The 23,925-nt window shown below is 40.7% G+C and overlaps 1 protein-coding gene across 1 annotated transcript in view; it reads left to right on the top strand.

Annotated features, from left to right (window-relative positions):
• RNF121 (ring finger protein 121) overlaps positions 1-23,925 on the top strand; it is an 82,149-nt gene that overhangs the window by 14,572 nt on the left and 43,652 nt on the right. Inside the window, exons 2-3 of the mRNA XM_082844305.1 lie at positions 19,715-19,752; positions 22,621-22,762. Of these exons, the coding sequence (XP_082700431.1) occupies positions 19,715-19,752; positions 22,621-22,762 (180 nt within the window). The remainder of the gene's footprint in view (positions 1-19,714; positions 19,753-22,620; positions 22,763-23,925) is intronic.

The raw sequence follows: 23,925 nt of genomic DNA, 5'->3' as shown, positions 1-23,925 counted from the left end.
ACTCTTACAACTCAACAAGAAAAAGATAAATAATCCAATAAAAAATGAACAAAAGATCTGAATACACCAAACGATCTGAATAGACCTATCTCCAAAGAAAATATATAAATGGCCAATAAGCACATGAAAAGATGTTGAACATCATTAGCCATCTGAGAAATGCAAATCAAAACTACAGTGAGATACCACTTCATACTCACTATGATGCTATAATCAAAAAGACATAATAACAAGTGTTGTGGATGTGGAAAAGTTGGAATCCTCATACACTGCTAGTGGAAATGTAAAATGGTGCAGCTGCTGTGGAAAACAGTTTGGCAATTCCTCAAAAGGTTAAGCGTAGAGTTACCACATGACCCAGTAATTCCACTCCAGATATATACTTGAGAAATAAAAACATATGTCCCTATAAAAGCTTATACACGAATGTTCATAGCAATATTATAATAGCCCAAAAGTAGAAACAACTCAAATGTGTATCAGCTGGTAAATGGATAAATAAAATGTATGTCCATACAGTGCAAGATTACTTGTCAAGAAAAAGGAGTGAACTACTGATACATGTTGTAACATGGATGATCTTTGAAGAACATTATGGTACATGAAAGAAGCCAGTCAAGGGACTTCCCTGGTGGTGCAATGGTTAAGAAGCCGCCTGCCAGTGCAGGGGACACAGGTTCAATCCCTGGTCCAGGAAGATCACACATACCACAGAGCAACTAAGTCCATGTGCCACAACTACTGAGCCTGCACTCTAGAGCCTGTGAACCACAACTGCTGAGCCCACGTGCCACAACTACTGAAGCCCATGCGCCTAGAGCCCGTGCTCCACAACAAGAGAAGCCACAGCAATGAGAAGCCCGCACATCGCAACTAAGAGTAGCCACTGCTCACCACAACTAGAGAAAGCCTACGTGGAGCAACGTAGACCCAACACAGCCAATCAATCAATCAATCAATAAACAAACAAAAGTAATTTTATTTTTTTAAAAAAAGAGGCCAGTCAAAAAAGACAGCATATTGTATGATTTCGTTTACATGAAAGGTCCAGAATAGACAGATCTATAGAGATATAAAGTAGATTGATTAGTGGTTGCTTAAGTCTAGGGATAGGAATAGGGAGTTGGCCAGTGGGCTTGAGCTTTCTTTTTAGTGTGATGGAAATGATTTAAAATAAGATGGCTGTACAACTCTATAAATATATGAACAGTCATTGAACTGTCCACCTGATATGGATGCTATACCTCAACAAAGCCTTAAAAATAAGAAAAGATCCTTGGCCTCAAGATGATTAGAGTCTAGTGAGGGAAACAGAAACAAGTATAAAAAGTAATAAATGTGACCTTAGAGGTTTGTGCAAATTGTAAATTTCTTCAGGAGAACAGAGGAGGAAAGGAATTACTCCACCTGAGGAGATCTACTAGACTCTAAACTCCTTGAGAGTGAGAGCTGTTATTTATTGTATCCCCTGTCTAGAGCTTAACATATGATCAGTTAACAGTTGTTGAATGGGTGTGTGAATGAATAAAGTTGGAGAATGTGTCACAAAGGAGGTGATATTTGAGCTACATCTTAAAGAGGGAATAGAAATGGACTAGACAGTGAAGGTGAGGAAAGAATTCTAAGGAGAGAAGACAGCAGCAGCCAAATCACTGAGGGATAAAAGGGAAGAGCACCTTAGAGTGGTAAGTGGTTTAGTGTGGCTGGAGTAAAAGCTGTTTATTGGAGGTGGTGAGATAAGTAGCTGGTTATATACCACATTATGAAACACCTTGTGTGTCATACAAAGGAGTTTGGACTTTAATCCAAAGGCAGTAGAAAGTTATCCAAGTTTGTCAAAGTAGGGGGCTGATGCAGTCAGATGTGTGTCTAATAAAGATTACTGTGGCTGCTCCTGTTATGAATCTGTACTGGCAAGATTTGCATCAGGGAGATCACTCGGAAGTCACTGCAGGTCTAGGAGAGAGCACGAGATAAAGTCTGAACCAAGAATGTGTGGCAATGAAAAATTGGAGGGAGATTTCATAGGTGGGTAGATGTGATCAGCACATGGATAGTCCAGATTTAGGGCTTTAGGAGTTTCACAGAAAGCTGTAGAAAGTTCTGTTCTGGAAGGGCTCTGTAAGAGGTGACATCTGGGTTGGATCTTTAAGGATGGGTAGAAAAGTATAGAGTGTATTAGAGGCTGGAGTGCATATGGGAAAGAGTAAGAGAGGAGGGCCAGGTGGGGAGGAAGCCAGTCTGAGAAATACGAATTTTATGGGGTAGGAATTGAAGAACCAAAGAAGTGTACATTAGGTGCCCCCAAATTTGATAATTGTTGAATGGGAGAGAGGTTGTTAAACTATTCCTCCCACTTTTGTATAAATTTTAAAAGTTTCTTTAAAAAAGCTTTCCAATTCAGCTGGCCTGGAGGATGTGCTTTTCTGGTGATGGTAGGAGGGGTAGGAGTGGAGGGCAGACAGCAGCCACAGCAGTTATTTTCAGCCAGCATCTACTCTGACTCCACTGCCTACAGTGTGCTGTCCATGTCAGGCTTTTCAGTTAGGCTAAGCATGACCAATGTCTGCATGATCCCCAGCTGACTTACGAGGTCTGAAAAGTGAGGTAGTTCCACTTTAATTTATTGGCCTGGAATTCTTGCCAGGGCTAAGGAGTTGGAGAAAAATGTGAGTGAGAGGGGAATACAGAGCCACAAATAGGGGTAGCCTGTGAAACTTTGGACTTCATTTGTAATCCTAATCACTCAGCACACCATAGTATCTGTCCCCCCCGAGATAGAGGCAGCCAGCCTGGTGGTTTTGCTGTACCAGGTTCAGGAACTAACTAATCTCTCCTTTCTCTGGGCTTACACAGCATTTTGTTTATACGTCAGTGGTTATCCTTATCATATTATGTTTAATCTGTCTCACCCCTACCCCCTGGACTGTGACTACCTCAAGGGCAAAGGTTGGGCTTATTCATCTCTAATGTTTTGTGAAAGAGTGAAGTCTCTAGCTGCATGATTGATCATTCTGTAACTTGACAGGATCAGCTGAGACCTCTGAAGTTCCCGGTTGCCCTGGTAGATGGGGTTCCAGAGTTTAGGGCCCTTTGCAGTTAGAAGGTACTTGAAGCCAGGGCAAGAGGTCATCCCCCAAGTGATGGATATTCCTGATGCATGCTTATGGTAGTCACTTGGTAAATTTTCATTGATTTAATTTGGTAGCATCCTGTTAAATCACACCTCACTACACTAAAGGCATTTTGCTTTCACTTCTGTGGTAACTAAGGTAACTGTGGCAGTTTGGAAAGCCAAAGTATTATAGCTGACTCCAAAGCTTTGGAGTTAGACAGATTTGACAGATTTGGTATGAATTATTATAGCAGTTTAGCTTTAAGGGACCTTGAAAGTAACTTAAGCCAATTTCCTCATTTTATATATGGGGAAACAGGCATAGAGAGAAGTGCCCTGTTCATTGACATATAGCAAGTAAATAGCTATGCCAGATCAGGACCTACAACTCTTTTTCTTGTCACTGAGAAAGGTGGTTGTTGCCCTGAAGCCATTTCTTGGGGTGAAAAGTGGGAATGAGGTAAAACCAAGGAAATAAGACATACTACATGGGCTAGTTTCAGCAAGTTCTCCTGTTATTGGAAGGCTTTCTGGGGAAACCAAACCAGAGTGTCTACATGTAGCCACATAATGGCCTCCTTTTTCATTCTTTCTTCTCTTACCCTGCTTTCCTTTTCTTCATAACACTGCTACCAGAAATTATTTCATATATATAAATATATGCTTATTTGTATATTTATTGTCTGTCTTCTTCATTATATGGTAAGTTTTATAAGGGAAGAGACTTTGTTTTATGCCTGTCTTGTAATTGAATGAACAGATATTTATGGGCTGTCAAGGTGCCAGGCACATGCTTCCTATGACTTTGGTGTTTGTAGGTCATGACATGTCTGTTTCTTTGTTTGCATTTGATCATGAATGTATCTAAACCTTCCTTGAACACAGAATACACATTATTGGCAAATGATTGCCCAATAACTGTATAGTGCTCATAGGAGTAGAGTGAGGCTACCTTTTCTGTGTGGATTTAGGCAGTGTGAGATTTAATGTGAACCTAAACCTCATGCCGCTTGATCAGGCCGGGTAGAGAACAGAATCTCAGAAGCAGCAGAGCTATGTGATTTGGCAGCTGGGGAGAGAATTCTTGGTGCATAGCTGTGGGGAGACAGCAGGACTCAGGGCTGACTTATCCAATAGGCACAGTACCCAGGGGCCCATAAAGATGTCTTAACTTCTTTCAATCAGAAGAAAAAATGAATATAATTCATCTTGGATTATATTATATCAATACAGTCATAAAATATATTTTAAAATATTTTTCTAATAGAGAAAGGGTTCCACAAAGGCAAAAGTACCTAGGGCCCATGAAAGTCATAATGTGGCACTAGCAGGACCTTGTGACTAGTCATTGGCTTGGCCATTTGTGGCCCTAAGCCCTGACTCTGATTTCTCCCTTAAGGTCTGTGATCCTCTCCCCATCACTCCTATCCCTATGCCCCATAACGGTGATCTTCATTCAGTGAGTCATTTTTCTCCTTTATATCTCATTTGTGCCTTCTGTAAAATGGAAACAATTGTGTTCCTTCTGCTGAGTAAATTCATGCTTTTAAAACAACCTAATTATTTTATTTTTAAATCTGTCTTCTCAAGGGCAGGAAAAAAAGTCTGGTTCATCTTTGTATCTCCATGCCTAGCCCAGAACCTACACATTTAGAACAGAAGTACCTTAAATGAGAGTAAATGAATAAATGTATCAAACCTCACAGATAGCTTCAGAGGCTTTCTTTAGGCTTTATCTTTTTCTATGGTATGATTTACGTATGTTCTTTATGGTATTGGATATATGGTATTATATATCTCCAGCTACCTTTTTAGTCTTTCTGAGGTTCTGTCAGCAAAATTTATAGAGCTATGTGGACACTTAAGAAAATGATGTGGAAAACAAGAGTGTTGCACCATCTTAGAGAGTTAAGAGCCGATGTGATCAATCAGGTACACATGGGGAATGAATAGTCTTTTCAACAAATGATGCTGAAACAACTAGATAGCCACAGCTAGTAGGACTCCTGCCTCACACCATATACAAACATTGACTCAAAACAGACCAATGACCTAAATGTAATAACTAAAACTATAAAACTCTTAGAAGAAAACAGTTATAAATCACTACCAAATTAGGTAACGATTTCTTAGATATGACACCAAAAACACAAGCAATAAAAGAAAAAGTAAATTGGGTGTCATCACAATGAAAAACTTTTGTATTGCAAAGGATACCACCAAGAAAGTAAAAAGGCAACCCACAGAATGGGAGAAAATTCTTGCAAGTCATATATCAGATAAAGGATTTTGTATCCAGAATATATAAAAAACTTTTACAACTCAACAATAAAAATATAAATAATTTTTAAAATGGGCAAAAGAGGGCTTCCCTGGTGGCGCAGTGGTTGAGAGTCTGCCTGCCGATGCAGGGGACACGGGTTCGTGCCCGGGTTCGGGAAGATCCCACATGCCGCGGAGTGGCTGGGCCCGTGAGCCATGGCCGCTGAGCCTGCGCGTCCGGAGCCTGTGCTCCGCAACGGGAGAGGCCACAACAGTGAGAGGCCCGTGTACCGCAAAAAAAAAAAAAAAATGGGCAAAAGAGTTCCAATAGGCATGTAAGAAGCTTGGAAATCACCATTCTGTCCTAAGAACAAGTAAAAAGCTGAACAAACTGAAAAATCAACAATTCTTAGATTTTTAAGAGAAGTAAGGTCATAGGGCAAAGGCAAATTGCTGCCCCCCAAATTGGAGAGACGAACAGGTGAATACAGAGAATCACAACTTACAGAAGCAGAAACCTCTTTGGGAACCAGTGCTGGAGAAGGGAAACCTGGATTGTAATTGATGAATTGCTGGAGGCTCAGTATGGACAACTCAGAGTTAAAAAACTCCAGGGGGACTCAGTCATTGAGGGCCCCCCACAATGACTTCTTGGATATCTATCAGGTTCTTACACTGAGTATTGAGAAAAACCCTTTTGTGCTTTGGGGAGGGGTGGGGGAAAGGAGCCATTTAAAAATACTACAGAGCATTCTGTTCTTCTTAAGGTCTGCCATCAGGGGAAACTTTAACCAAAGCCTAACCTGTTGGGGTTTTTTTGTTGTTGTTGTTGTTGTTTTTTGCGGTACGCGGGCCTCTCACTGTTATGGCCTCTCCCGTTGCGGAGCACAGGCTCCGGACGCGCAGGCTCAGCGGCCATGGCTCATGGGCCCAGCTGCTCTGCGGCATGTGGGATCTTCCCGGACCGGGGCACGAACCCGTGTCCCCTGCATCGGCAGGCGGACTCTCAACCACTGTGCCACCAGGGAAGCCCCTGTTGGGGTTTTATCAGAGCCTAACTGACCCAGGGAAAAGGAAATACCCATCTCTAGTCAGCCCTAGCCTTTCATCTTGGAGAAGGGAAATACCCAATTCCAGTCTACTCACACCATCATGTCCCACCTAAGAGGGGTGGGTGAGGCACTGAGAAGCACTTGTGAAGTTCACATTCCAGAGGCACAGACTCACTAAAAGACTGAAACCCAATCATAGGACTATAGAATGCTTCCCCTCCCTCAACATGCCACCACATTACTAAAGGTCTATTTATAGCAGTTCCTTTTACCTGGTATATCATGCCCAGCTATCAAGAAAAAATTACAAGATATACTAAAAAGCAAAATACACACTTTGAAGAGACATACCAGGTATCAGAATTAGACCCATCTATGGCAGGGATCTTGGAATTATTAGACAGGGAATTTAAAATAAGTATGATTTACTGTGCTAAGGCTCAAATGGATAAAGTAGATGACATGCAAGAACAACTGGGCATTGTAAGCAGAGAGATGGAAATTCTAAGAAAGAACCAAAAAGAAATGTTTAGAGATCAAAAACACTGTAACAGAAATGAAGAATGCCTTTAATGGGCTTATCAGTAGACTAGACATGGCTGAGGAAAGAATCTCTGAGCTTGAGGATATTTGAGTAGAAACCTATAAAAGTAAAAGAAAAAAGACTAGAAAAAGCAAAATAACCAAGAACTGTGGGACAACTACAAAAGTAATGTATGCTGCTGTGATCTGAATGTTTGTGTTCCCCCCAAATTCATATGTTAAACTCCTAATCCTCAAGGTGATGGTATTAGGAGGTGGGGCCTTTGGGAGGTGATTAGGTCATGAGGACAGAGCCCTCATAATTGGGATTTGTGCACTTATAAAAGAGGCCCCACAGAGTTTCCTAGCCCCTTGCACCATGTGAGGACATAACAAAAAGTCAGCTGTCTGTGAACCAGGAAGCCCTCACCAGACACAGAATCTGCTTGTGCTGTGATCCTGGACTTTCCACACTCCAGAAATGTGAGAAGTAAATGTTTGTTGTTTATAAGCCACCCGGTCAATGGTATTTTATTATAGCAGCCTAAACAGACTAAGACAGATGCATCATGAGAATACCAGAAGGAGAAGAAGGAGAGAAACAGAATATTTGAAACAATAATGACTGAGAATTTTCCCAAATTAATGTCAGACACCAAACCACTGATCCAGGAAGTTCAGAGAACACTAAGGATAAATGCCAGAACCCCCCAATAAATCTAGGCATATCATTTTTCAAATGATAGAAAATCAAAGACAAAAAATCCTGAAAGAAGCCAGAGGAGACAACACCTTAACCTACAGAGGAGCAAAGATAAGAATTAACCCCCAGTTTATCCTCAGAAACCATGCAAGCAGGAAGAGAGTAGAATGAAATGTTTACAGTGTTGAAAAAAACAAAAACCCCACCAGCCTAGAATTCAGTATCCCATGAAATTAGCCTTCAAAAGAGGAGAAATAAAGACAGACAAAAATAGAGCAAATTTATTGCCAGTAGGCCTGCCTTGCAAGAAATGTTAAAAGAAGTTCTTTAGAGAGGGGAAAATAATGGAAGTCAGAGCCTCAGATCTACATAAAGAAAGGAAGAGCATTGGAGAGGGAATAAGTGAAGGTAGAATAAAAACATTTATTTTACTAATTCTTTTTTTAATGAGCGATTTTAAGTTTTATTGTATCTTAAATGTCATTTTCCATATGTTCATAGCTACTATATAGAAATACAATTTTTGTGTGTATGTTTATATTGTATTCTGCCACCTCGTTGAACTCTCTTATAAATTCTAGCCCTTTTTTTTTTTTTTGGTAGATTCTTTGGGATATTCTATGTAGGCCATGATGTCATCTGCAAATAAGGGGCAGTTTTATTTCTTTCCAATCTGTACCTTTTATTGCCTTATTTTGCTGGCTAGAAACTTCAGTATTATGTTGAATAGTAGTGGTGAGGGTGGACATCCTGACATTTCGGATCTTAGGGGGAAAGCATTCAATCTTTCACCACTAAATATAATGTAAGCTATAGGATATTTGTAGATGCTCTTTTATTTTATATATTGGTTTTTTTTTTTTTTTTTGCTGCACCACACAGCTTATAGGATTTTAATTTCTCGACCAGGGATCGAACCTGGGCCCTTGGCAGTGAGAGCATGGAGTTTTAACCACTGGACCACCAGGGAATTCCCTGTTTTATATATTGTTGATTGATCTAACGGAATAGTTTTTTCAAAGTAATAATACCAACACTACATTTGACTATGTATGTGTGTGTGTATTTATGGATAAGTGAAATGAATGACAGCAATGATACAACAAGCGTTGAGAGGGAAGAATTAGGATTATTTTGTTGTTATAAGGTACTCAAACTATCTGTAAGGTGGTATAGTATTATTTGAAAGTGGGTTTTACTCTAGAGCAACCACTAAAAGAAGTAAAAATAAAAGTATAGGGAATTCCCTGGTAGTCCAGTGCGCTTTCACTGCCGAGGGCCTGGGTTTGATCCCTGGTCGGGGAACTAAGATCCCACAAGCTGCACAGTGAGGCCAAAAAATATTAATAATAATAAATTTTTTAAAAAAGTATAACTGATAAGCTAAGAAAGGAAAGAGAATGTAATCATATAATATTCTCAGTTAAAACTATAAAAGGCAGAAAAAGATTGGAAGACAAAAATAGAAACAAAGAATAAGGGCAACAAGTAGAAAACAGTAACAAATATAGTAGATGCTAATCCAACTATATTAATAATCACTTTGAACGTTAATGGTCTAAATACATCAGTTAAAAAACAGAGATTGTCAGAGTGGATAAAAAATACAAGACCCAACTCTATATCTAAAAGAACCCCATTTTAAATAAAAGGACACATATAGATTAAAAGTAAAGGAATGGGGAAAGATATATCAGGCTGACAATCAAAAGAAAGCAGGAGTAGCTATATTAATTTCAGGTAGAGCAGACTTCAGAACACAGAAAGTTATCAGGGATCAAGAGGAGCATTACAGGGCTTCCCTGGTGGCGCAATGGTTAAGAATCCCCCTGCCAGTGCAGGGGACACGGGTTCAGAGTAACCAAGCCCATGTGCCACAACTACTGAAGTCTGCATGCCTAGAGCCTGTGCTCCACAACAAGAGAAGCCACTGCAATGAGAAGCCTGTGCATAGCACTGAAGAGTAGCCCCCACTCGCCACAACTAGAGAAAGCCTGCACGCAGCAACGAAGACCCAACGCAGCCAAAAATAAATAAGTTAATTAATTAATTAATTTAAAAAAAGAGGGGCATTACATAATGATAAAGAAGTCAGTTCTCCAAGAAGACATAACGATGTCTTAATGTGTGTGTACCTAACAATAGGGTGTGAAAATACATAAGGCAAAAAATGATAGTATTGCAAGGAGAAATAGATGAATCCACTGTTACAGTTGGAGAATTCAACACTCCTGTGTCAGAAAGGGGCAGATCTAGCAAGCAGAAAATTCATGAAGGCAGGGCTGAACTCAATGACACCATTAATTAACTGAATATAATGGATATTTATAGACTACTTCATCCAGCAACAGCAGAATAGACAATCGTCTCAAGTTCTCATGGAGCATTCACCAGGATAGACCACATTGTGGACCATAAAATATACCTTAGGGCTTCCCTGGTGATGCAGTGGTTTAGAGTCAACCTGCCGATGCAGGGGACATGGGTTCGTGCCCCGGTCTGGGAAGATCCCACATTCCGCGGAGCGGCTGGGCCCGTGAGCCATGGCCGCTGAGCCTGCACGTCGGAGCCTGTGCTCCGCAATGGGAGAGGCCACGATGGTGAGAGGCCGGTGTACCCCCCGCCAAAAAAATATATATATATACCTTAACAAATTTAAAAGAATAAAAATCATATATTTTCTGCTCTCAGTGCACAATGGAATTAAATCAGAAATCAGTAACAGGAAGATAGCTGGAAAATCCACAAATACTTGGGAGATTAAACACCATACTGCTTAAATAACACATGGATCAAAAAAGAAATCTCGAGAAATTTAAATATGTTTGAACTAAATGAATATGAAAACAAAACATATCAAAATTTGTGGATACAGCAAAAGTAGAGCTTAGAGGGAAATGTGTAGCACTGAATGCACATATTAGAAAAAAAGGAAAGATATAAAATCAGTCATCCAAACTTCCACCTTTGGAAACTAGAAAAAGAGCAAATTAAATCCAAGATAAGCAGAAGAAAAGAAATAATAAAAATTAGAGCAGAAATCAATGAAATTGAAAACAGGAAATCTAGAAAAAATCAACAAAATCAAAAGTTGGTTCTTTGAAAAGATTAATAAAGTTGTTAAACCTGTAGCCAGGCTAACTAAGAAAAAAAAGAGAGAGGATACAAATTCCTAACATCAGAAATGAAAGAGGGGATATCACTACAGAGCCAATGGACACTAAAGGGATAATAAAGGAATACTATGAGCAACTCTGTGACCACAAATTTGATAACCTAGATGAAATGGACCAATTCCTTCAAAGACGCAATCGGTCAAAACTCACACAAGAAGACAGACAATCAGAATTGGCCTATATCTATTAAAGAAAATTCATTGAATAATTAATAACCTTCCAAAGCAGAAAGTACCAGGCCCAGATGGGTTCACTGGTGAATTCTACCAAACATTTAAGGAAGAAATTATACCAATTCTCTACAATCTCTTTCAGAAGATAGAAGCAGAGTGAATACTTCCTAACTCATTCTATGAAGTCAGCATTACCCTAATACCAAAACCAGACAAAGATATTATAAGACAACTATAGACCAATGTCTCTCATGAACATAGATGTAAAAATCATTAATAAAACATTAACAGATTGAAACCAGCAGTGTATAAAAAGGATCATACACCATGACCAGGTGGAATTTATCCTAGGTATGCAAACCTGGTTCAATATTTGAAAAATTAATGTAATCTATCACATCAACAGGTTAAAGAAGAAAAATTACATGAACATATCTATATATGCAGAAAAATTATTTGACAAAATCCAGCACCCATTCAAGATAAAAATTTCTCATTAAACTAGGAATATAGGGGAACTTCCTCAACTTGATAAAGAATATCTACCCAAAACTTACAGCTAACATACTTACCTGGTGAGAAGCATGAAGTTTTCCACTAAGATCAGGAACAAGGGAAGGTTGTTCCCTCTGACCACTGCTTTTCAACATCATACTGGAAGTCCTAGCTAACACAATAAGGCAAGAAAAGGAAATAAAATGAATATAGATTTGAAAGGAAGAAATAAAACCATCTTTGTTCACAGATGAAATGGTCATCTATAGAAAGGATCAACCAAAAACCTCCTAGTACTAATAAACTATTATAGTAGGGTTGCAGGATACGCAGTTAATATACAAAAGTTAACTGCTTTCCTGTATACCAAGAATGAACAAATGGAATTTACAATTAAAAGCACAATACCAGGGACTTCCCTGGTGGTCCAGTCATTAGAGTTCACCTTCTAATGCAGCGGGTGTGGGTTCGATCCCTGGTCGGGGAGCTGAGATCCTACGTGACTCAGCCAAAAAAACCAAAACATAAAACAGAAGCAGTATTGCAACAAATTCAGTAAAGACTTTAAAAATGGTCCATATCAAAAAAAAATCTTTTAAGAAACCCCACAATACCATGTACTTTAGCACCAATAAAAATAACATATGTAGATATAAATATAGAAAAATATGTACAAGATCTATGAGGAAAACTGTAAAACCGATGAAAGATATCAAAGAAGAACTAAATGGAGAGATATTCCATGTCCGTGTAAAGGAAGACTCAATGTTGTCAAGATGTCAGTTCTTCCCAACTTGATCTATAGATTCATTGCAATCCCAGTCAAAATCCCAGCAAGGTATTTTATAGATATCAATAGACTGATTCTGAAGTTTATATGGAGAAGCAAAATACCTAGAATAGCCAATACAGTATTGAAGAAGAACAAAATTGGAGGACTACTTACCCAACTTCAAAACTTACTATAAAGTTACAGTAATCAAGACACTGTGGTACTGGTCAAAGAACAGACAAATAGATCAGTGGAACAGAATGGAGAGCTCAGAGATAGACCTATGTAAATTTATCAATTGATCTTTGACAAAGGGGTAAAGGCAATACAATGGAGCAAAGAGAGTCTGTCAACAAATGGTGCTAGAGCAATCAGACATCCACAAGTAAAAAAAAAAAAAAAAAAAAAGGTTCTAGACACAGGCTTTATACCCCTCACAAAAGGTAACTTAAAATGGACCACAAACCTCAATGAGATCACAAAGCAAAACTGTAAAACTCTTAGAAGATAACATAGGAGAAAATCTAGGTGACCTTGGGTTTGGCAATGACTTTTTAGATACAACATCAAAGGCATGATCCCTGAAAGAAAGAATTGATAAGCTAGACTTAATTAAAATTAAAAATTTATGCTCTGCAAAAGAAACTGTCAGGAGAATGAAAGCACAAGCCACAAACCGGAAGAATGTATTTGCAAAAGACCTATCAGATAAAGGATTGTTATCCAAAATATACAAAGAACTCTTTAAACTCAGTAATAAGAAAACAACCTGGGGCTTCCCTGTTGGCGCAGTGGTTTAGAGTCTGTTTAGAGTCTGCCTGTCGATGCCGGGGACGGGGGTTATGCCCCGGTCCGGAAGGATCCCGCATGCCGCGGAGCGGCTTGGCCCGTGAGCCATGGCCGCTGGGCCTGCGCGTCTGGAGCCTGTGCTCTGCAGTGGGAGGGGCCACAACAGTGAGAGGCCAAGGTACTAAAAAAAAAAAAAAGAAAGAAAACCTGATTAAAAGTGGGCTAGAGGGACTTGCCTGGTGGCGCAATGGTTAAGAATCCATGTGCCAGTGCAGGGGACATGGGTTCGATCCCTGGTCTGGGAAGATCTCACATGCCGTGGAGGAACTAAGCCGGTGCACCACAGCTACTGAGCCTGTCCTCTAGAGCCCAAGAGCCACAACTACTGAAGCCTGCACACCTAGAGCCCGTGGTCCACAACAAGAGAAGCCACTGCAGTGAGAAGCCCACACACTGCAATGAAGAGTAGCCCCTGCTCACCGCAACTAGAGAAAGCCCGCACGCAGCAACGAAGACCCAACCCAGCCATAAATAAATAAATAAATAAACGGGGAAAAAAAGTGGGCTAGAGACCTTAACATATAGCCCACCAAAGAAGATATATAGATGGCATATAAGTATATGGAAAGATGCCCCACAGGCATCTTCAGGGAAATTCAAATTAAAATGAGATACCACTACACACCTATTAGAATGATTGAAATCTGAGACACTGACAATACCAAATGCTAGCAAGGATGTGGAGCAACAAGAACTCTCATTCATTGCTGGTGGGAATGCAAAATAATACAGCCACTTTGGAAGATAGTTTGGTGGTTTCTTGCAAAACTAAACATACTGTTACCGAATCCAGCAATTGTGCTCCTTAATATTTCCCCAGAGGAGCTCTTATGTCCACACAGAAACCTGCACACAGATGTTTATAGCAGCTTTATTCATAATTGTCAAAATTTGGAAGCCACCAAGATGCCTTTCAGTAGGTGAATGGATACATAAACTGTGGTACATCCAGAGAATGGAATATTATTCAGTACTAAAAAGAAGTGAGCTATCAAGCCATAAAAAGAGATGGAGGAATGTTAAATGCATATTACTAAGTGAAAGAAGCCAATGTGAAAAGGCTACGTACTATATGATTTCAACTATATGACATTCTGGAAGAGGCAATACTGTGGAGACAGTAAAAAGATCAGTGGTTGCTAGAGATTGGGGGGATGGAGAGATGAATAAGCAGGGCACAGAGAATTCTTAAGTCAGTGAAACTACGCTGTATGATACTCTAATGATGGATATGTGTCCATGAGGACATTATATGTTTGTCCAAATCCACAGAATGTACATCAATAGTGAACTCTCAGGTAAACTATGGACTTTGGGTGATGGTATGTCAATGTAGGTTCTTCAGTTAGAACAAAGGTACCGCTCTGATAGGGATGTCGGTAATGAGGGAGGCTATGCATATTTGGGAGCAGGGTGCGTATGGGAAATCTCTGTGCTTTCCACTCAATTTTGTTGTGAATCTAAAACTGCTGTAAAAAAAAAAAGTTATTTTTTAAAAGTGGACAAGGGACAAAGGATCTGAATAAACTTTTCTCCAAAGAAGATATGTGCATGGCTAATAAGCATATGAAAAGGTGTTCAACATCATTATACATCAGGGAAATTCAAAATCATATTGATCTGCCATTTCACACCCATTGGGATGCTTTTTACCAAAAAGACAATAAGTGTTGTTGAAGATGTGGAGAAATTGGAACTCTCATACACTGCTGGTGGGAATGTAAAATGGTGCAGCTGCTGTGGAAAACAGTTTGGCAGTTCCTCAAAAGGTTAAGCATAGAGTTACATGTGACCAGACAGTTCCACTACTAGATACATGCTCAAGAAAAATGAAAGCATGTCTACATGAAAACTTGTAAATGAATGTTCGTAACAGCATTATTTGTAATAGCTCAAAACTATAAACAACCCAAATGTCCATCAACTGATGGATGGACAAAGAAAATGTCGTATATCCATACAATACAATATTATTTGGTAATAGAAAGGAATGAATTGCAGTACCTGCTGCAACACTGAAAACATGCTAAGTGAAAGAAGCCATTCACAAAAAAACACATATTGTATGATCTCGTTTATATGAAATGTCAAGAATAGGCAAATCTATAGATAGAGATCAAAAGTAAATTGGTGGTTCCTTGGGCTGGGGGGAGATTGGAGAGTGATGGCTGACTGGTATGTGGTTTATTTTTGGGGTGGTAAAAATGTTCTAAATTTAAATAGTGGTGATGGTGGCACAACTCAATATACTAAAAGCACTGAATAGTACATTTTAAATGGATGAATTTTACGGTATGTGAATTAGATCTCAGTAATGCTGTTGTTAAAAACAACTCAGGTGTATAGAGGTATATGACTGTAGGACAAAGTGTGGATGTGAGTGCTGGGATGCAATAGCAATTTTTTTATGATAATCCTTTTATTTTTTTAACTTTTAATTTTATATTGGAGTATAGTTGATTACCAGTGTTGTATTTCAGGTGTACAGCAAAGTGATTGTAATAGCAATGCTTTTATATGCATATGACTTACCTAGGTATCTTATTAAATGCAGATTCTGATTCAGGAGGTCTGGGATGGATTCTCTTCCGCAGAGCACAGGCTCCGGACGCGCAGGCTCAGCGGCCATGGCCCACGGGCCCAGCCGCTCCGCGGCATGCGGGATCCTCCCGGACCGGGGCACGAACCCGTGTCCCCTGCATCGGCAGGCGGACTCTCAACCACTGCGCCACCAGGGAAGCCCTGGGATGGATTCTGAAGCATCTATTTCTTAAGCTCTCAGGGTGCTAATGCTTCTGGGCTGTGGATCATGCTCATCAAGGCAGTAAAGGATTTTTTTTTTTTTTTTTTTTCCAGTGAATGGGGTCAGTCTAAAGAGCCTTTCAGGATCCAGGAGGATTTGTCTAGCATTTTGCATGAAGGCAGAATGTGGTTTGGTGGAAGAGAGGGGCTGAAGGGACAAAGTAACCAGCCTGTGTAAAGACTCAGAGACCACCGAGTATCAGTATTTGTGGGGGATAGGAGGTCTGTTTGTGGTATTACACTGGTGGACCTTGAGTCTTTCGCACCTGAGAAAATATCAGTCAACCGCAGATCATTTTCCATTTTTGTAAAGTTTTCTCTTGCCTTCTGCCTGACATTTTTGGTCTAACTTCTTTCAAATCTGGACCTAGGTAGATTGACATGACTAGAGACCTTGCGACATCCTAGGAGGGGAGTGATTGGTTGGAAAAAAGACATTCTGTGTATGGGTCTTAGGAGTGGGAAATGGGCCCATCAATCAGTAATCTTGCCCTGAGAACCTACCTAATTAGCTACCTGAGCTCTGGACAGGTCAGGTTTAGACTGACTTAATTCTTGGCCCCAGGTGAATAAACTCATTAATGAGGGAGCAAATAAAGATGTATTTCCAGATGGTACAGGTTAATTATAGGTATAGCTTATAGCTTTCCTTGTTTTTCCACCTGAGCTAGAAGACTGATTTGGATGTAATTTTTAAAATCTTTTCATTCAGCATGCAAATATTAAAGCCAAATCATGTCTTTACTCAGCATTACTCCACTCTGGTGCTCGTACTACTCCACGAAGTGCTAAATGGTCCTCTAAGCACCAAGTCTAGTCTCAGCCTTAGTGCTTGCCCTTCTCAGCTGTTCCCTGAGCTCTGAAAGCATTACTGCCCTGTGCTTCACCAACATTCAGTTCCCTGGCCTCTCTGAGTACTTTTTAAAGTACACTCACTCTCCTAGGAAGAAAGGCAATGAAATCACTTGGTCACTTGGAATATAATTACCCTCACAGCCCCACAGTGAAGTCAGAAGACTTATTCTCTGTTTTCCAGCGGGAGAAACAAAGGCACAGATAGTAGCATGCTTGACCACAATCTCATGGAGAGGTGTCCCCATGCCTGGTCCGGTTCTCTGAATCTTCCTCGTTTTCTCTTCAATGGACTTACCTTGCTTCTTTGAACATGTAGTTGTGTTGTTTTGTTTTGTTTTGACGTGTAGTTTTTTAAACATGATTTTCTGGGTGCCTCCAGAAAATGAATACTTCTTTCTCAGATGCTTATTAGGTATTTTTCAAGTGTTGTTTACACTCCCATTTAAGCATCTCCAGGTGGGGTGCTGGTGTGTCAGCATACTTACTTATTACCCTGTTGGAGGGAATTCTGTTCAATTTCACAAGTACTCAGTGAGTGCTTAATATACACTCAGCTCTGCTATTCTACTTGAAAGATGAAAAAGCAGTGTATTCTCCTCGGCTCTGTGGGATCTTCTAGGATGGGAGCAAGATAGACATAAGCAGGACTTGGACTAGGGTGAAGCAAACAAGGCGCTGGGCGCAAACTTGAAGGAGGCACTCACTCTCAAGGTCATGCAAGTGCAGTGTAAGTACCTGAAAATGTGTGCCTTCTTAAATTTTGAGCTCTAGGTCCCTTGCTTGCACCACCCTGGTCCTGGCCCTGGCCCTGGATTTAAGAAGCAGTTAGGTCACTTGGAAAGCATGTCTAAGATAACATAAGATCGTGGTCCTTGGGCTTCCCTGGTGGCGCAGTGGTTGGGAGTCTGCCTGCCGACGCAGGGGACATGGGTTCGTGCTCCGGTCTGGGAGAATCCCGCATGCCGCGGAGCGGCTGGGCCCGTGGGCCATGGCCGCTGAGCCTGCGTGTCTGGAGCCTGTTGCTCCGCAACGGGAGAGGCCGCGACAGTGAGAGGCCCGCATACTGAAAAAAAAAAAAAAAAAAAAAAAAAGATTGTGGTCTTTAATTGTCTGCTCAGGTACCACCCAGCTGGGCCTTTCCATTTCCTGCATCTACTTGTCTCCTCTTGGAGGGGACCTCTGTCCTTCTGGGGGGATGAAGGACTGAGTCAGGTCACATGAATAAATTCTGTGAGGCAGTGTGAAGTAGGACGAGGAGGGTGGTTGACTTCATTACCCTGATTGGCTGGGGGAAGCCTTAGGATATTGTTTCTTCCCTCCCCTCCCCTGCCCTCTGTCTTCCCCTCTCCTTCCCTCTCCTCTCTTTTCCCTCTTCACCCCTCCCCTCTTTTCCTCCTCTACCCTCCTCTTTTCCTTCCCTCCCTCCCTCCTTCTCTCTCTTTCTTTCCCTCCCTCCCTCCCTCCCTCTCTCCCTCCCTCTCTCCCTCCCTCCCTCTCTCCCTCCCTTCCTTCCTTCCTTCCCTCCCCTTCCCTCCCCTTCCCTCCCTTTCCTTTCCTTCCTTCCTCAGCTGGGACACGTAGAAACCAGAAAGCCCTCTCTAAGCAATGGTGGACATTCCCAGTACCCACACATAAAGGATGCATGGTAAATATGTACTGATTTTACTCAGTAGTAGTATGGAGTTCTGCCCATTTTACTTCAAACATCCCACTTAAGGTACTTTTCTGAAGTTATCAGAGGAACAGTGGGAAACTGGGCCTTGAACTTCGTAAGAACTAAAGGAATATTTGTTGATTGATTCCTTTGGTGATTATGAGGGCCTTTCTTCTGTATATCAAGGAGCATTTTCAGCTCAGTTCAGTATAAGAATGTATCGAGTGACTTATGTACTGAGGCTTTGGGTATGCTTCTGTATGGCTACAAGGAAGTAGAAGACTTGAGCTGTGATCTCAAAGAACTTAGTAGTATTCTAGAGCAGTGGTTTTTCAGCTGGGACAATTTTTGTCCCCCAAGGGACATTTGATAATGCCTGTAGACTTTTTTGGTTTTATCTGTGGAGATGCTGCTGGCATCTAGTGGGTAGAGGCTAGGGATGCTGCTAAACATCCTACAGAGTACAGATCCCCACCCCCCACCCCCACCCCCACCCCCACAAAAAAACAACCCAGAGAATCAACCAGCCCAGAATATCACTAGTGCCAAGGTTTAAGAAATCCTGCTCTAAAAGGATAAGACTAACAAATAGAACTGGAACTTTGAGGTTGGAAGGCCACACTGCTACTTTTTTTTTAACATCTTTATTGGAGTATAATTGCTTTACAATGGTGTGTTAGTTTCTGCTGTATAACAAAGTGAATCAGCTATACATATACATATATCTCCATATCTCCGCCCTCTCGCGTCTCCCTCCCATCCTCCCTATCCCACTCCTCTAGGTGGTCACAAAGCACTGAGCTGTTCTCCCTGTGCTAGGTGGCTGCTTCCCACTAGCTATCTGTTTTACATTTGGTAGTGTATATATGTCCATGCCACTCTCTCACTTCTTCCCAGCTTACCCTTCCCCCTCCCCGTGTTCCCAAGTCCATTCTCTACGTCTGCGTCTTTATTCCTGTCCTGCCCCTAGGTTCTTCAGAACCATTTTTGTTTGTTTGTTTGTTTTTAGATTCCGTATATATTACACTGCTACTTAATAGCAGAGCAAGGACTTGGACTAGGGTGAAGCAAACAAGGTGCTGGGCGCAAACTTAAGCTTAGTTCACCCTAGTCTAATGGGGCCATTTAGAGTCAAATGGTATTATATGACAGAATATTTTATCTAGCTTCATGTCCCACAAATCATAATTCAAACTTTTAGCTCTAGCAGTGTGTGATCATTGTATGTTGGGCAGGGACAGTTCTAAGACAGTAATGGATTTTTATGGTGGTGTCTTTCTACAGGTTGATATGTCAGACCTCTCTCCAGAGGAGCAATGGAGGTAAGTGTGACAGTGTGGGCCCCTCTTGGTGGGAACTATAGATTAATCCTACTAAAAGAGTTGTATATCTACCCTTTTTGCTTCCTTTTCTGTGGCAGGCAGTGACCTATGACCAGTAGGACAGGTCATTTGAGATCTTTCCCAGTATTTGGGTCACTCTTGGGTAGCTCCCTCGGTCCTTGGGAGTAAATAGATAATTGCACCAAACCACCCATCTGGGTTTTGAATACTAGTTCTGCCATTTCCTAGCAATGTGATCTTGGGCAAGTTACTTAACTTCACACTACCTTAGTTTTCCCAATTTGTAAAATGAGGATCATAACAGTTGTTGTGAAGATCAACATGTATGAAATTCTTAGAATAGTGCCTGGCATGTGGTAAACTTCCAGTAAGTGTTACCTGCTTTAAGGATGATTATCATCATTAACATTATTATGATCCATGAAACAGGGCAGAGAGCGCTGTTTGAGAAAATGCGAGATGTGTCTTCTGATCTCAACTCTGCTACTAACTTGCTTTGTAACCAGAGTGAGTCAACAAATATTTTATTGTCATTATTTCTCATTGGTAGAGGAGTTTCAAAAGTGCTTGCCCCACAAACTTTATAAGGTAACTGACCAGTGAGCTGAAATCAACCAAGTAAAAGTTTAATAGTGAGCAAAAAACACCTCGTTTAGATTAAAACTATTGATTATAAAAAATGTAGAATGGCAAAGATATCAACTCATATGACAGGCCCAGCAAGATTTTAGGTGACTTTAAGCTTAATATGCACCAGTTGTGTACCTAAGCTACCAAAATACTGTACAGTTTGTGAAGATGTTCATTGAAAATATACTATCTGCCTTAAGGGAAGTGACAGTGCTACTGTGTTCTGCTTTGCTGAGTCCACATTGATTTTGTTGTAAACACTGCATATGAAGATCTTTAGCTAGATATGTCTAGAAGAAGGCAATCAGGATTAATGGTCTTCACATTATGTTATATGCATCGTGTATAAAGATCCAGAACAGTTAACCTAAAAGGGCCCAGGAAAATGATGGTAGAAACAGGATTGGTTTTTTTTTTTAAATAATAGTATGATAAATATTTGAAGGGGCAGCATTGGGAAAGAGAGAGTGGATATGTTCCAGAGTGTAGGATTAGGTCCAAAGGACTGAAGCTGTAGTAAGATAATTTAGTCTCATTATCAGAAACATTGTTAATAATCGTGGTATATTGTGAGGCACAGAGCTTCCTGCTTCTTAAAGCTTTGGAATTTTATTCCTTCATAAGCACGTATGAGTTCCTACAATGTGTCAGACACTGCTGGTTCTAGAATAGATTATTTTAAGAGGCATGTATTCTCAGCCAGTGGAGGTATTCAAACAAATGATTGCAAAAATAATTTTTGCATTGAGTGGTAACTTGAGCTAGGTGCCTTCTGGTGTTTTCTCAGTCCTTTTTTTGATTTCTTGTTGTACACATCCATTCAGTTATATACTGTCTGAGAACAAGAAACTTATCTCTTATTATCTTTATAACTCCCCATAATCCTTGGGATTTTAAAATATCCTTTGCCCTTTTAGTTTAGCTTATCCTCACAACAACCCTATGAGGGAGGCAGAAAAGATAAGGACTCCTCTTGATGGATGAAGAAATCGTGATGTAGAGATGTAAATTTTCTTCGCTAAGGCCACATAGGTTGTGTCTGAACCTAAGTTTCTGACTCCTACCCCTATTATATTTTGTCAGATTCTGTCACCTAGGATAAAGTTTTATGTAAGGTGAACCCTTAGGTGCTGTGACTGCCAGGCTGACTGACATTTGGCTGCCCACCAAGTTTCCCCCCTCCTAACATTTTATTATGAAAAATCTCAAATATACAGAAAAGTTGAAAGAATTGTACAGTGAACACCCTTGTACCCACCACCTAGATTGTACAACTAACTTTTTGCTATGTTTTATGATTTGTCTATCCATAATGCATCCCACTGGGTTCTTCTTGCTTAGTCTCTCATTGCCCTTGGGAATTCCATGAAGATACCATTTATGTTGTCCTTTCCCTTTCTCCCTAATACCCCTGGGTATGGAGAACTTGCACAAAAGCTCCTGACTACGGGTTACATTTGTACTTAGTTTTCTAATTCCTTCTTTATTCCTCTCCCTTGGCTGTAGGAGTGACTTTTCTTTCCTGTTCTCAGAGGAAGCTTTTTGCCTATACTGGCCAAGGGAATCACTTGTTGCCAATCCTCGGGACCAGAGAATGCCGGCCTTTAAACTCTTAGATTAAATAAGAGTTTCCAGTCGTACTCTCCTTGAGCCCTTGAAGAGTCTATTTACCTGTGGATACTGATAATGAAGTCACTGTTGGAATAGTGTAAAATCGAAGCACTACTGAAGTTCAGATTTTTCAGGCTTTAATCTTTAGGATCTCTGGTCCTGGCAGAGAGGGTAGGACAAATAAAGCAAGACTTTAACCCTGGAATTTGCACATATTTGCAATATTACTCCTTTACTGGTATCATAAATATCATTGAGTAAGAGTATGAGCCTTTATGGCTGTGACCTCTCTGGGTTACTTTCTTCTTCCAGTGACAGGTTGAAATAGGACTGAAATGGAAAGGTATCAGCTGTTTTTAACATTGGGGCTGGGCAGCAGACCACCCACCTTTAACCCCAATACCTAACCTTGGTGACTAGGGCCCATAGAACCCCTGTTCTATTCCAAAATGCCTGTCCTCTAGGGCATGTGTGTTTCTAGCCCATATTTCGTACAGTACAAGAGTGTGTTCTACACTATGGACCAGTGAGATATCCCTGGAAAACACTGCTCCTTTACCGCCACACCATCCCTGACCTAGCTCACCCCATCTGTTTGGCTTTCAGGGTCGAGCACGCACGCATGCATGCCAAGCACCGCGGCCACGAAGCCATGCACGCTGAAATGGTCCTCATCCTCATCGCTACCTTGGTGGTGGCCCAGCTGCTCCTGGTACAGTGGAAACAGAGGCACCCCCGCTCCTACAATGTAAGCCACTTTGTTCATTTTTTTGTTTGCCAGTCATCAAGAGACCCTTCTTAAGTATTCTAGGGTCCAGCCTAACCCAGGCCACATGTAGGCAAGGAATAGATAATAATACTAAACTGTATGTGTGAATGGTGAATAGTGTATGTTGGGTGTGTGTTTAAGGGACAGGCGATTCAGATTGTGAAAACTGGGAAAGAACCTGAATGTACTTTCATAGCCAGAAAAGGTAGATCCTTCTTTTTAACATTTTGGGATAGATTCATGAAGGAGCTGTTCATTAGGAACTATTCAAATAGAGGGAGAGATGATCACTTGATTGGGAAGACCAAGCCTCCAATGAATCTTTAGATTAATATTTTGAAAATGCAGTAATAAAGAGGAGGCAATGTAACAAGTGGTAAGAAGGCAGGGTCAGAGTTAGAGAGACCTAAAAAGGCAGTTCTAGAGGAAATAAGGAACAAAAACATAAAATGTACAGAAAACATACAGCTAAATGGCAGAAGTAAATCCTTCCTTATTAGTAATTACTTTAAATGTAAATGGATTAAATTCTCCTATTAAAAAGCAGAGATTGTTACATTGATTTAAAAAACCACATTATCCATGTTTATACTGTCTATAAGATACTCACTTTAGATATAAAGAAACAAGAGATAAAAGTAAAAGGATGGGGCTTCGCTGGTGGTGCAGTGGTTAAGAATCTGCCTGCCAATGCAGGGGACATGGGTTTGATCCCTGGTCTGGGAAGATCCCACTAAGCCCATGCGCCCCAACTACTGAGCCTGTGCTCTAGAGCCTGCGAGCCAACTACTGAGCCCGCGAGCCAGAACTACTGAAGCCCGCACACCTAGAGCCCATGCTCCGCAACAAGAGAAGCCACCACAACGAAGAGTAGCCCCCACTCGCTGCAAATAGAGAAAGCCCGCAAACAGCAACAAAGACCCAATGCAGCCAAAGATAAATACATAAATAAATATTAAAAAAAAGTAAAAGGATGGAAAAAGATATTTCATGCAAATGATAACCAAGAAAGAGCTGGTGGCTCTTAAATGTCAGACAAAATAGCCTTTAAATCAAAAAAGGTTACATGAAATAAAGAAGGACATTACATATTGATAAAAGGTTCATTACAGCCAGAAGATGTAACAGTTATAAACATATAT

This window comes from Leucopleurus acutus (assembly GCF_964270905.1).
Source record: "Leucopleurus acutus genome assembly, chromosome: 8".
Taxonomy (NCBI): Eukaryota; Metazoa; Chordata; class Mammalia; order Artiodactyla; family Delphinidae; genus Leucopleurus; species Leucopleurus acutus.
The sequence above is the reverse complement of the archived record's forward strand: the minus strand, read 5'-3'. Positions and strand labels throughout refer to the sequence as shown.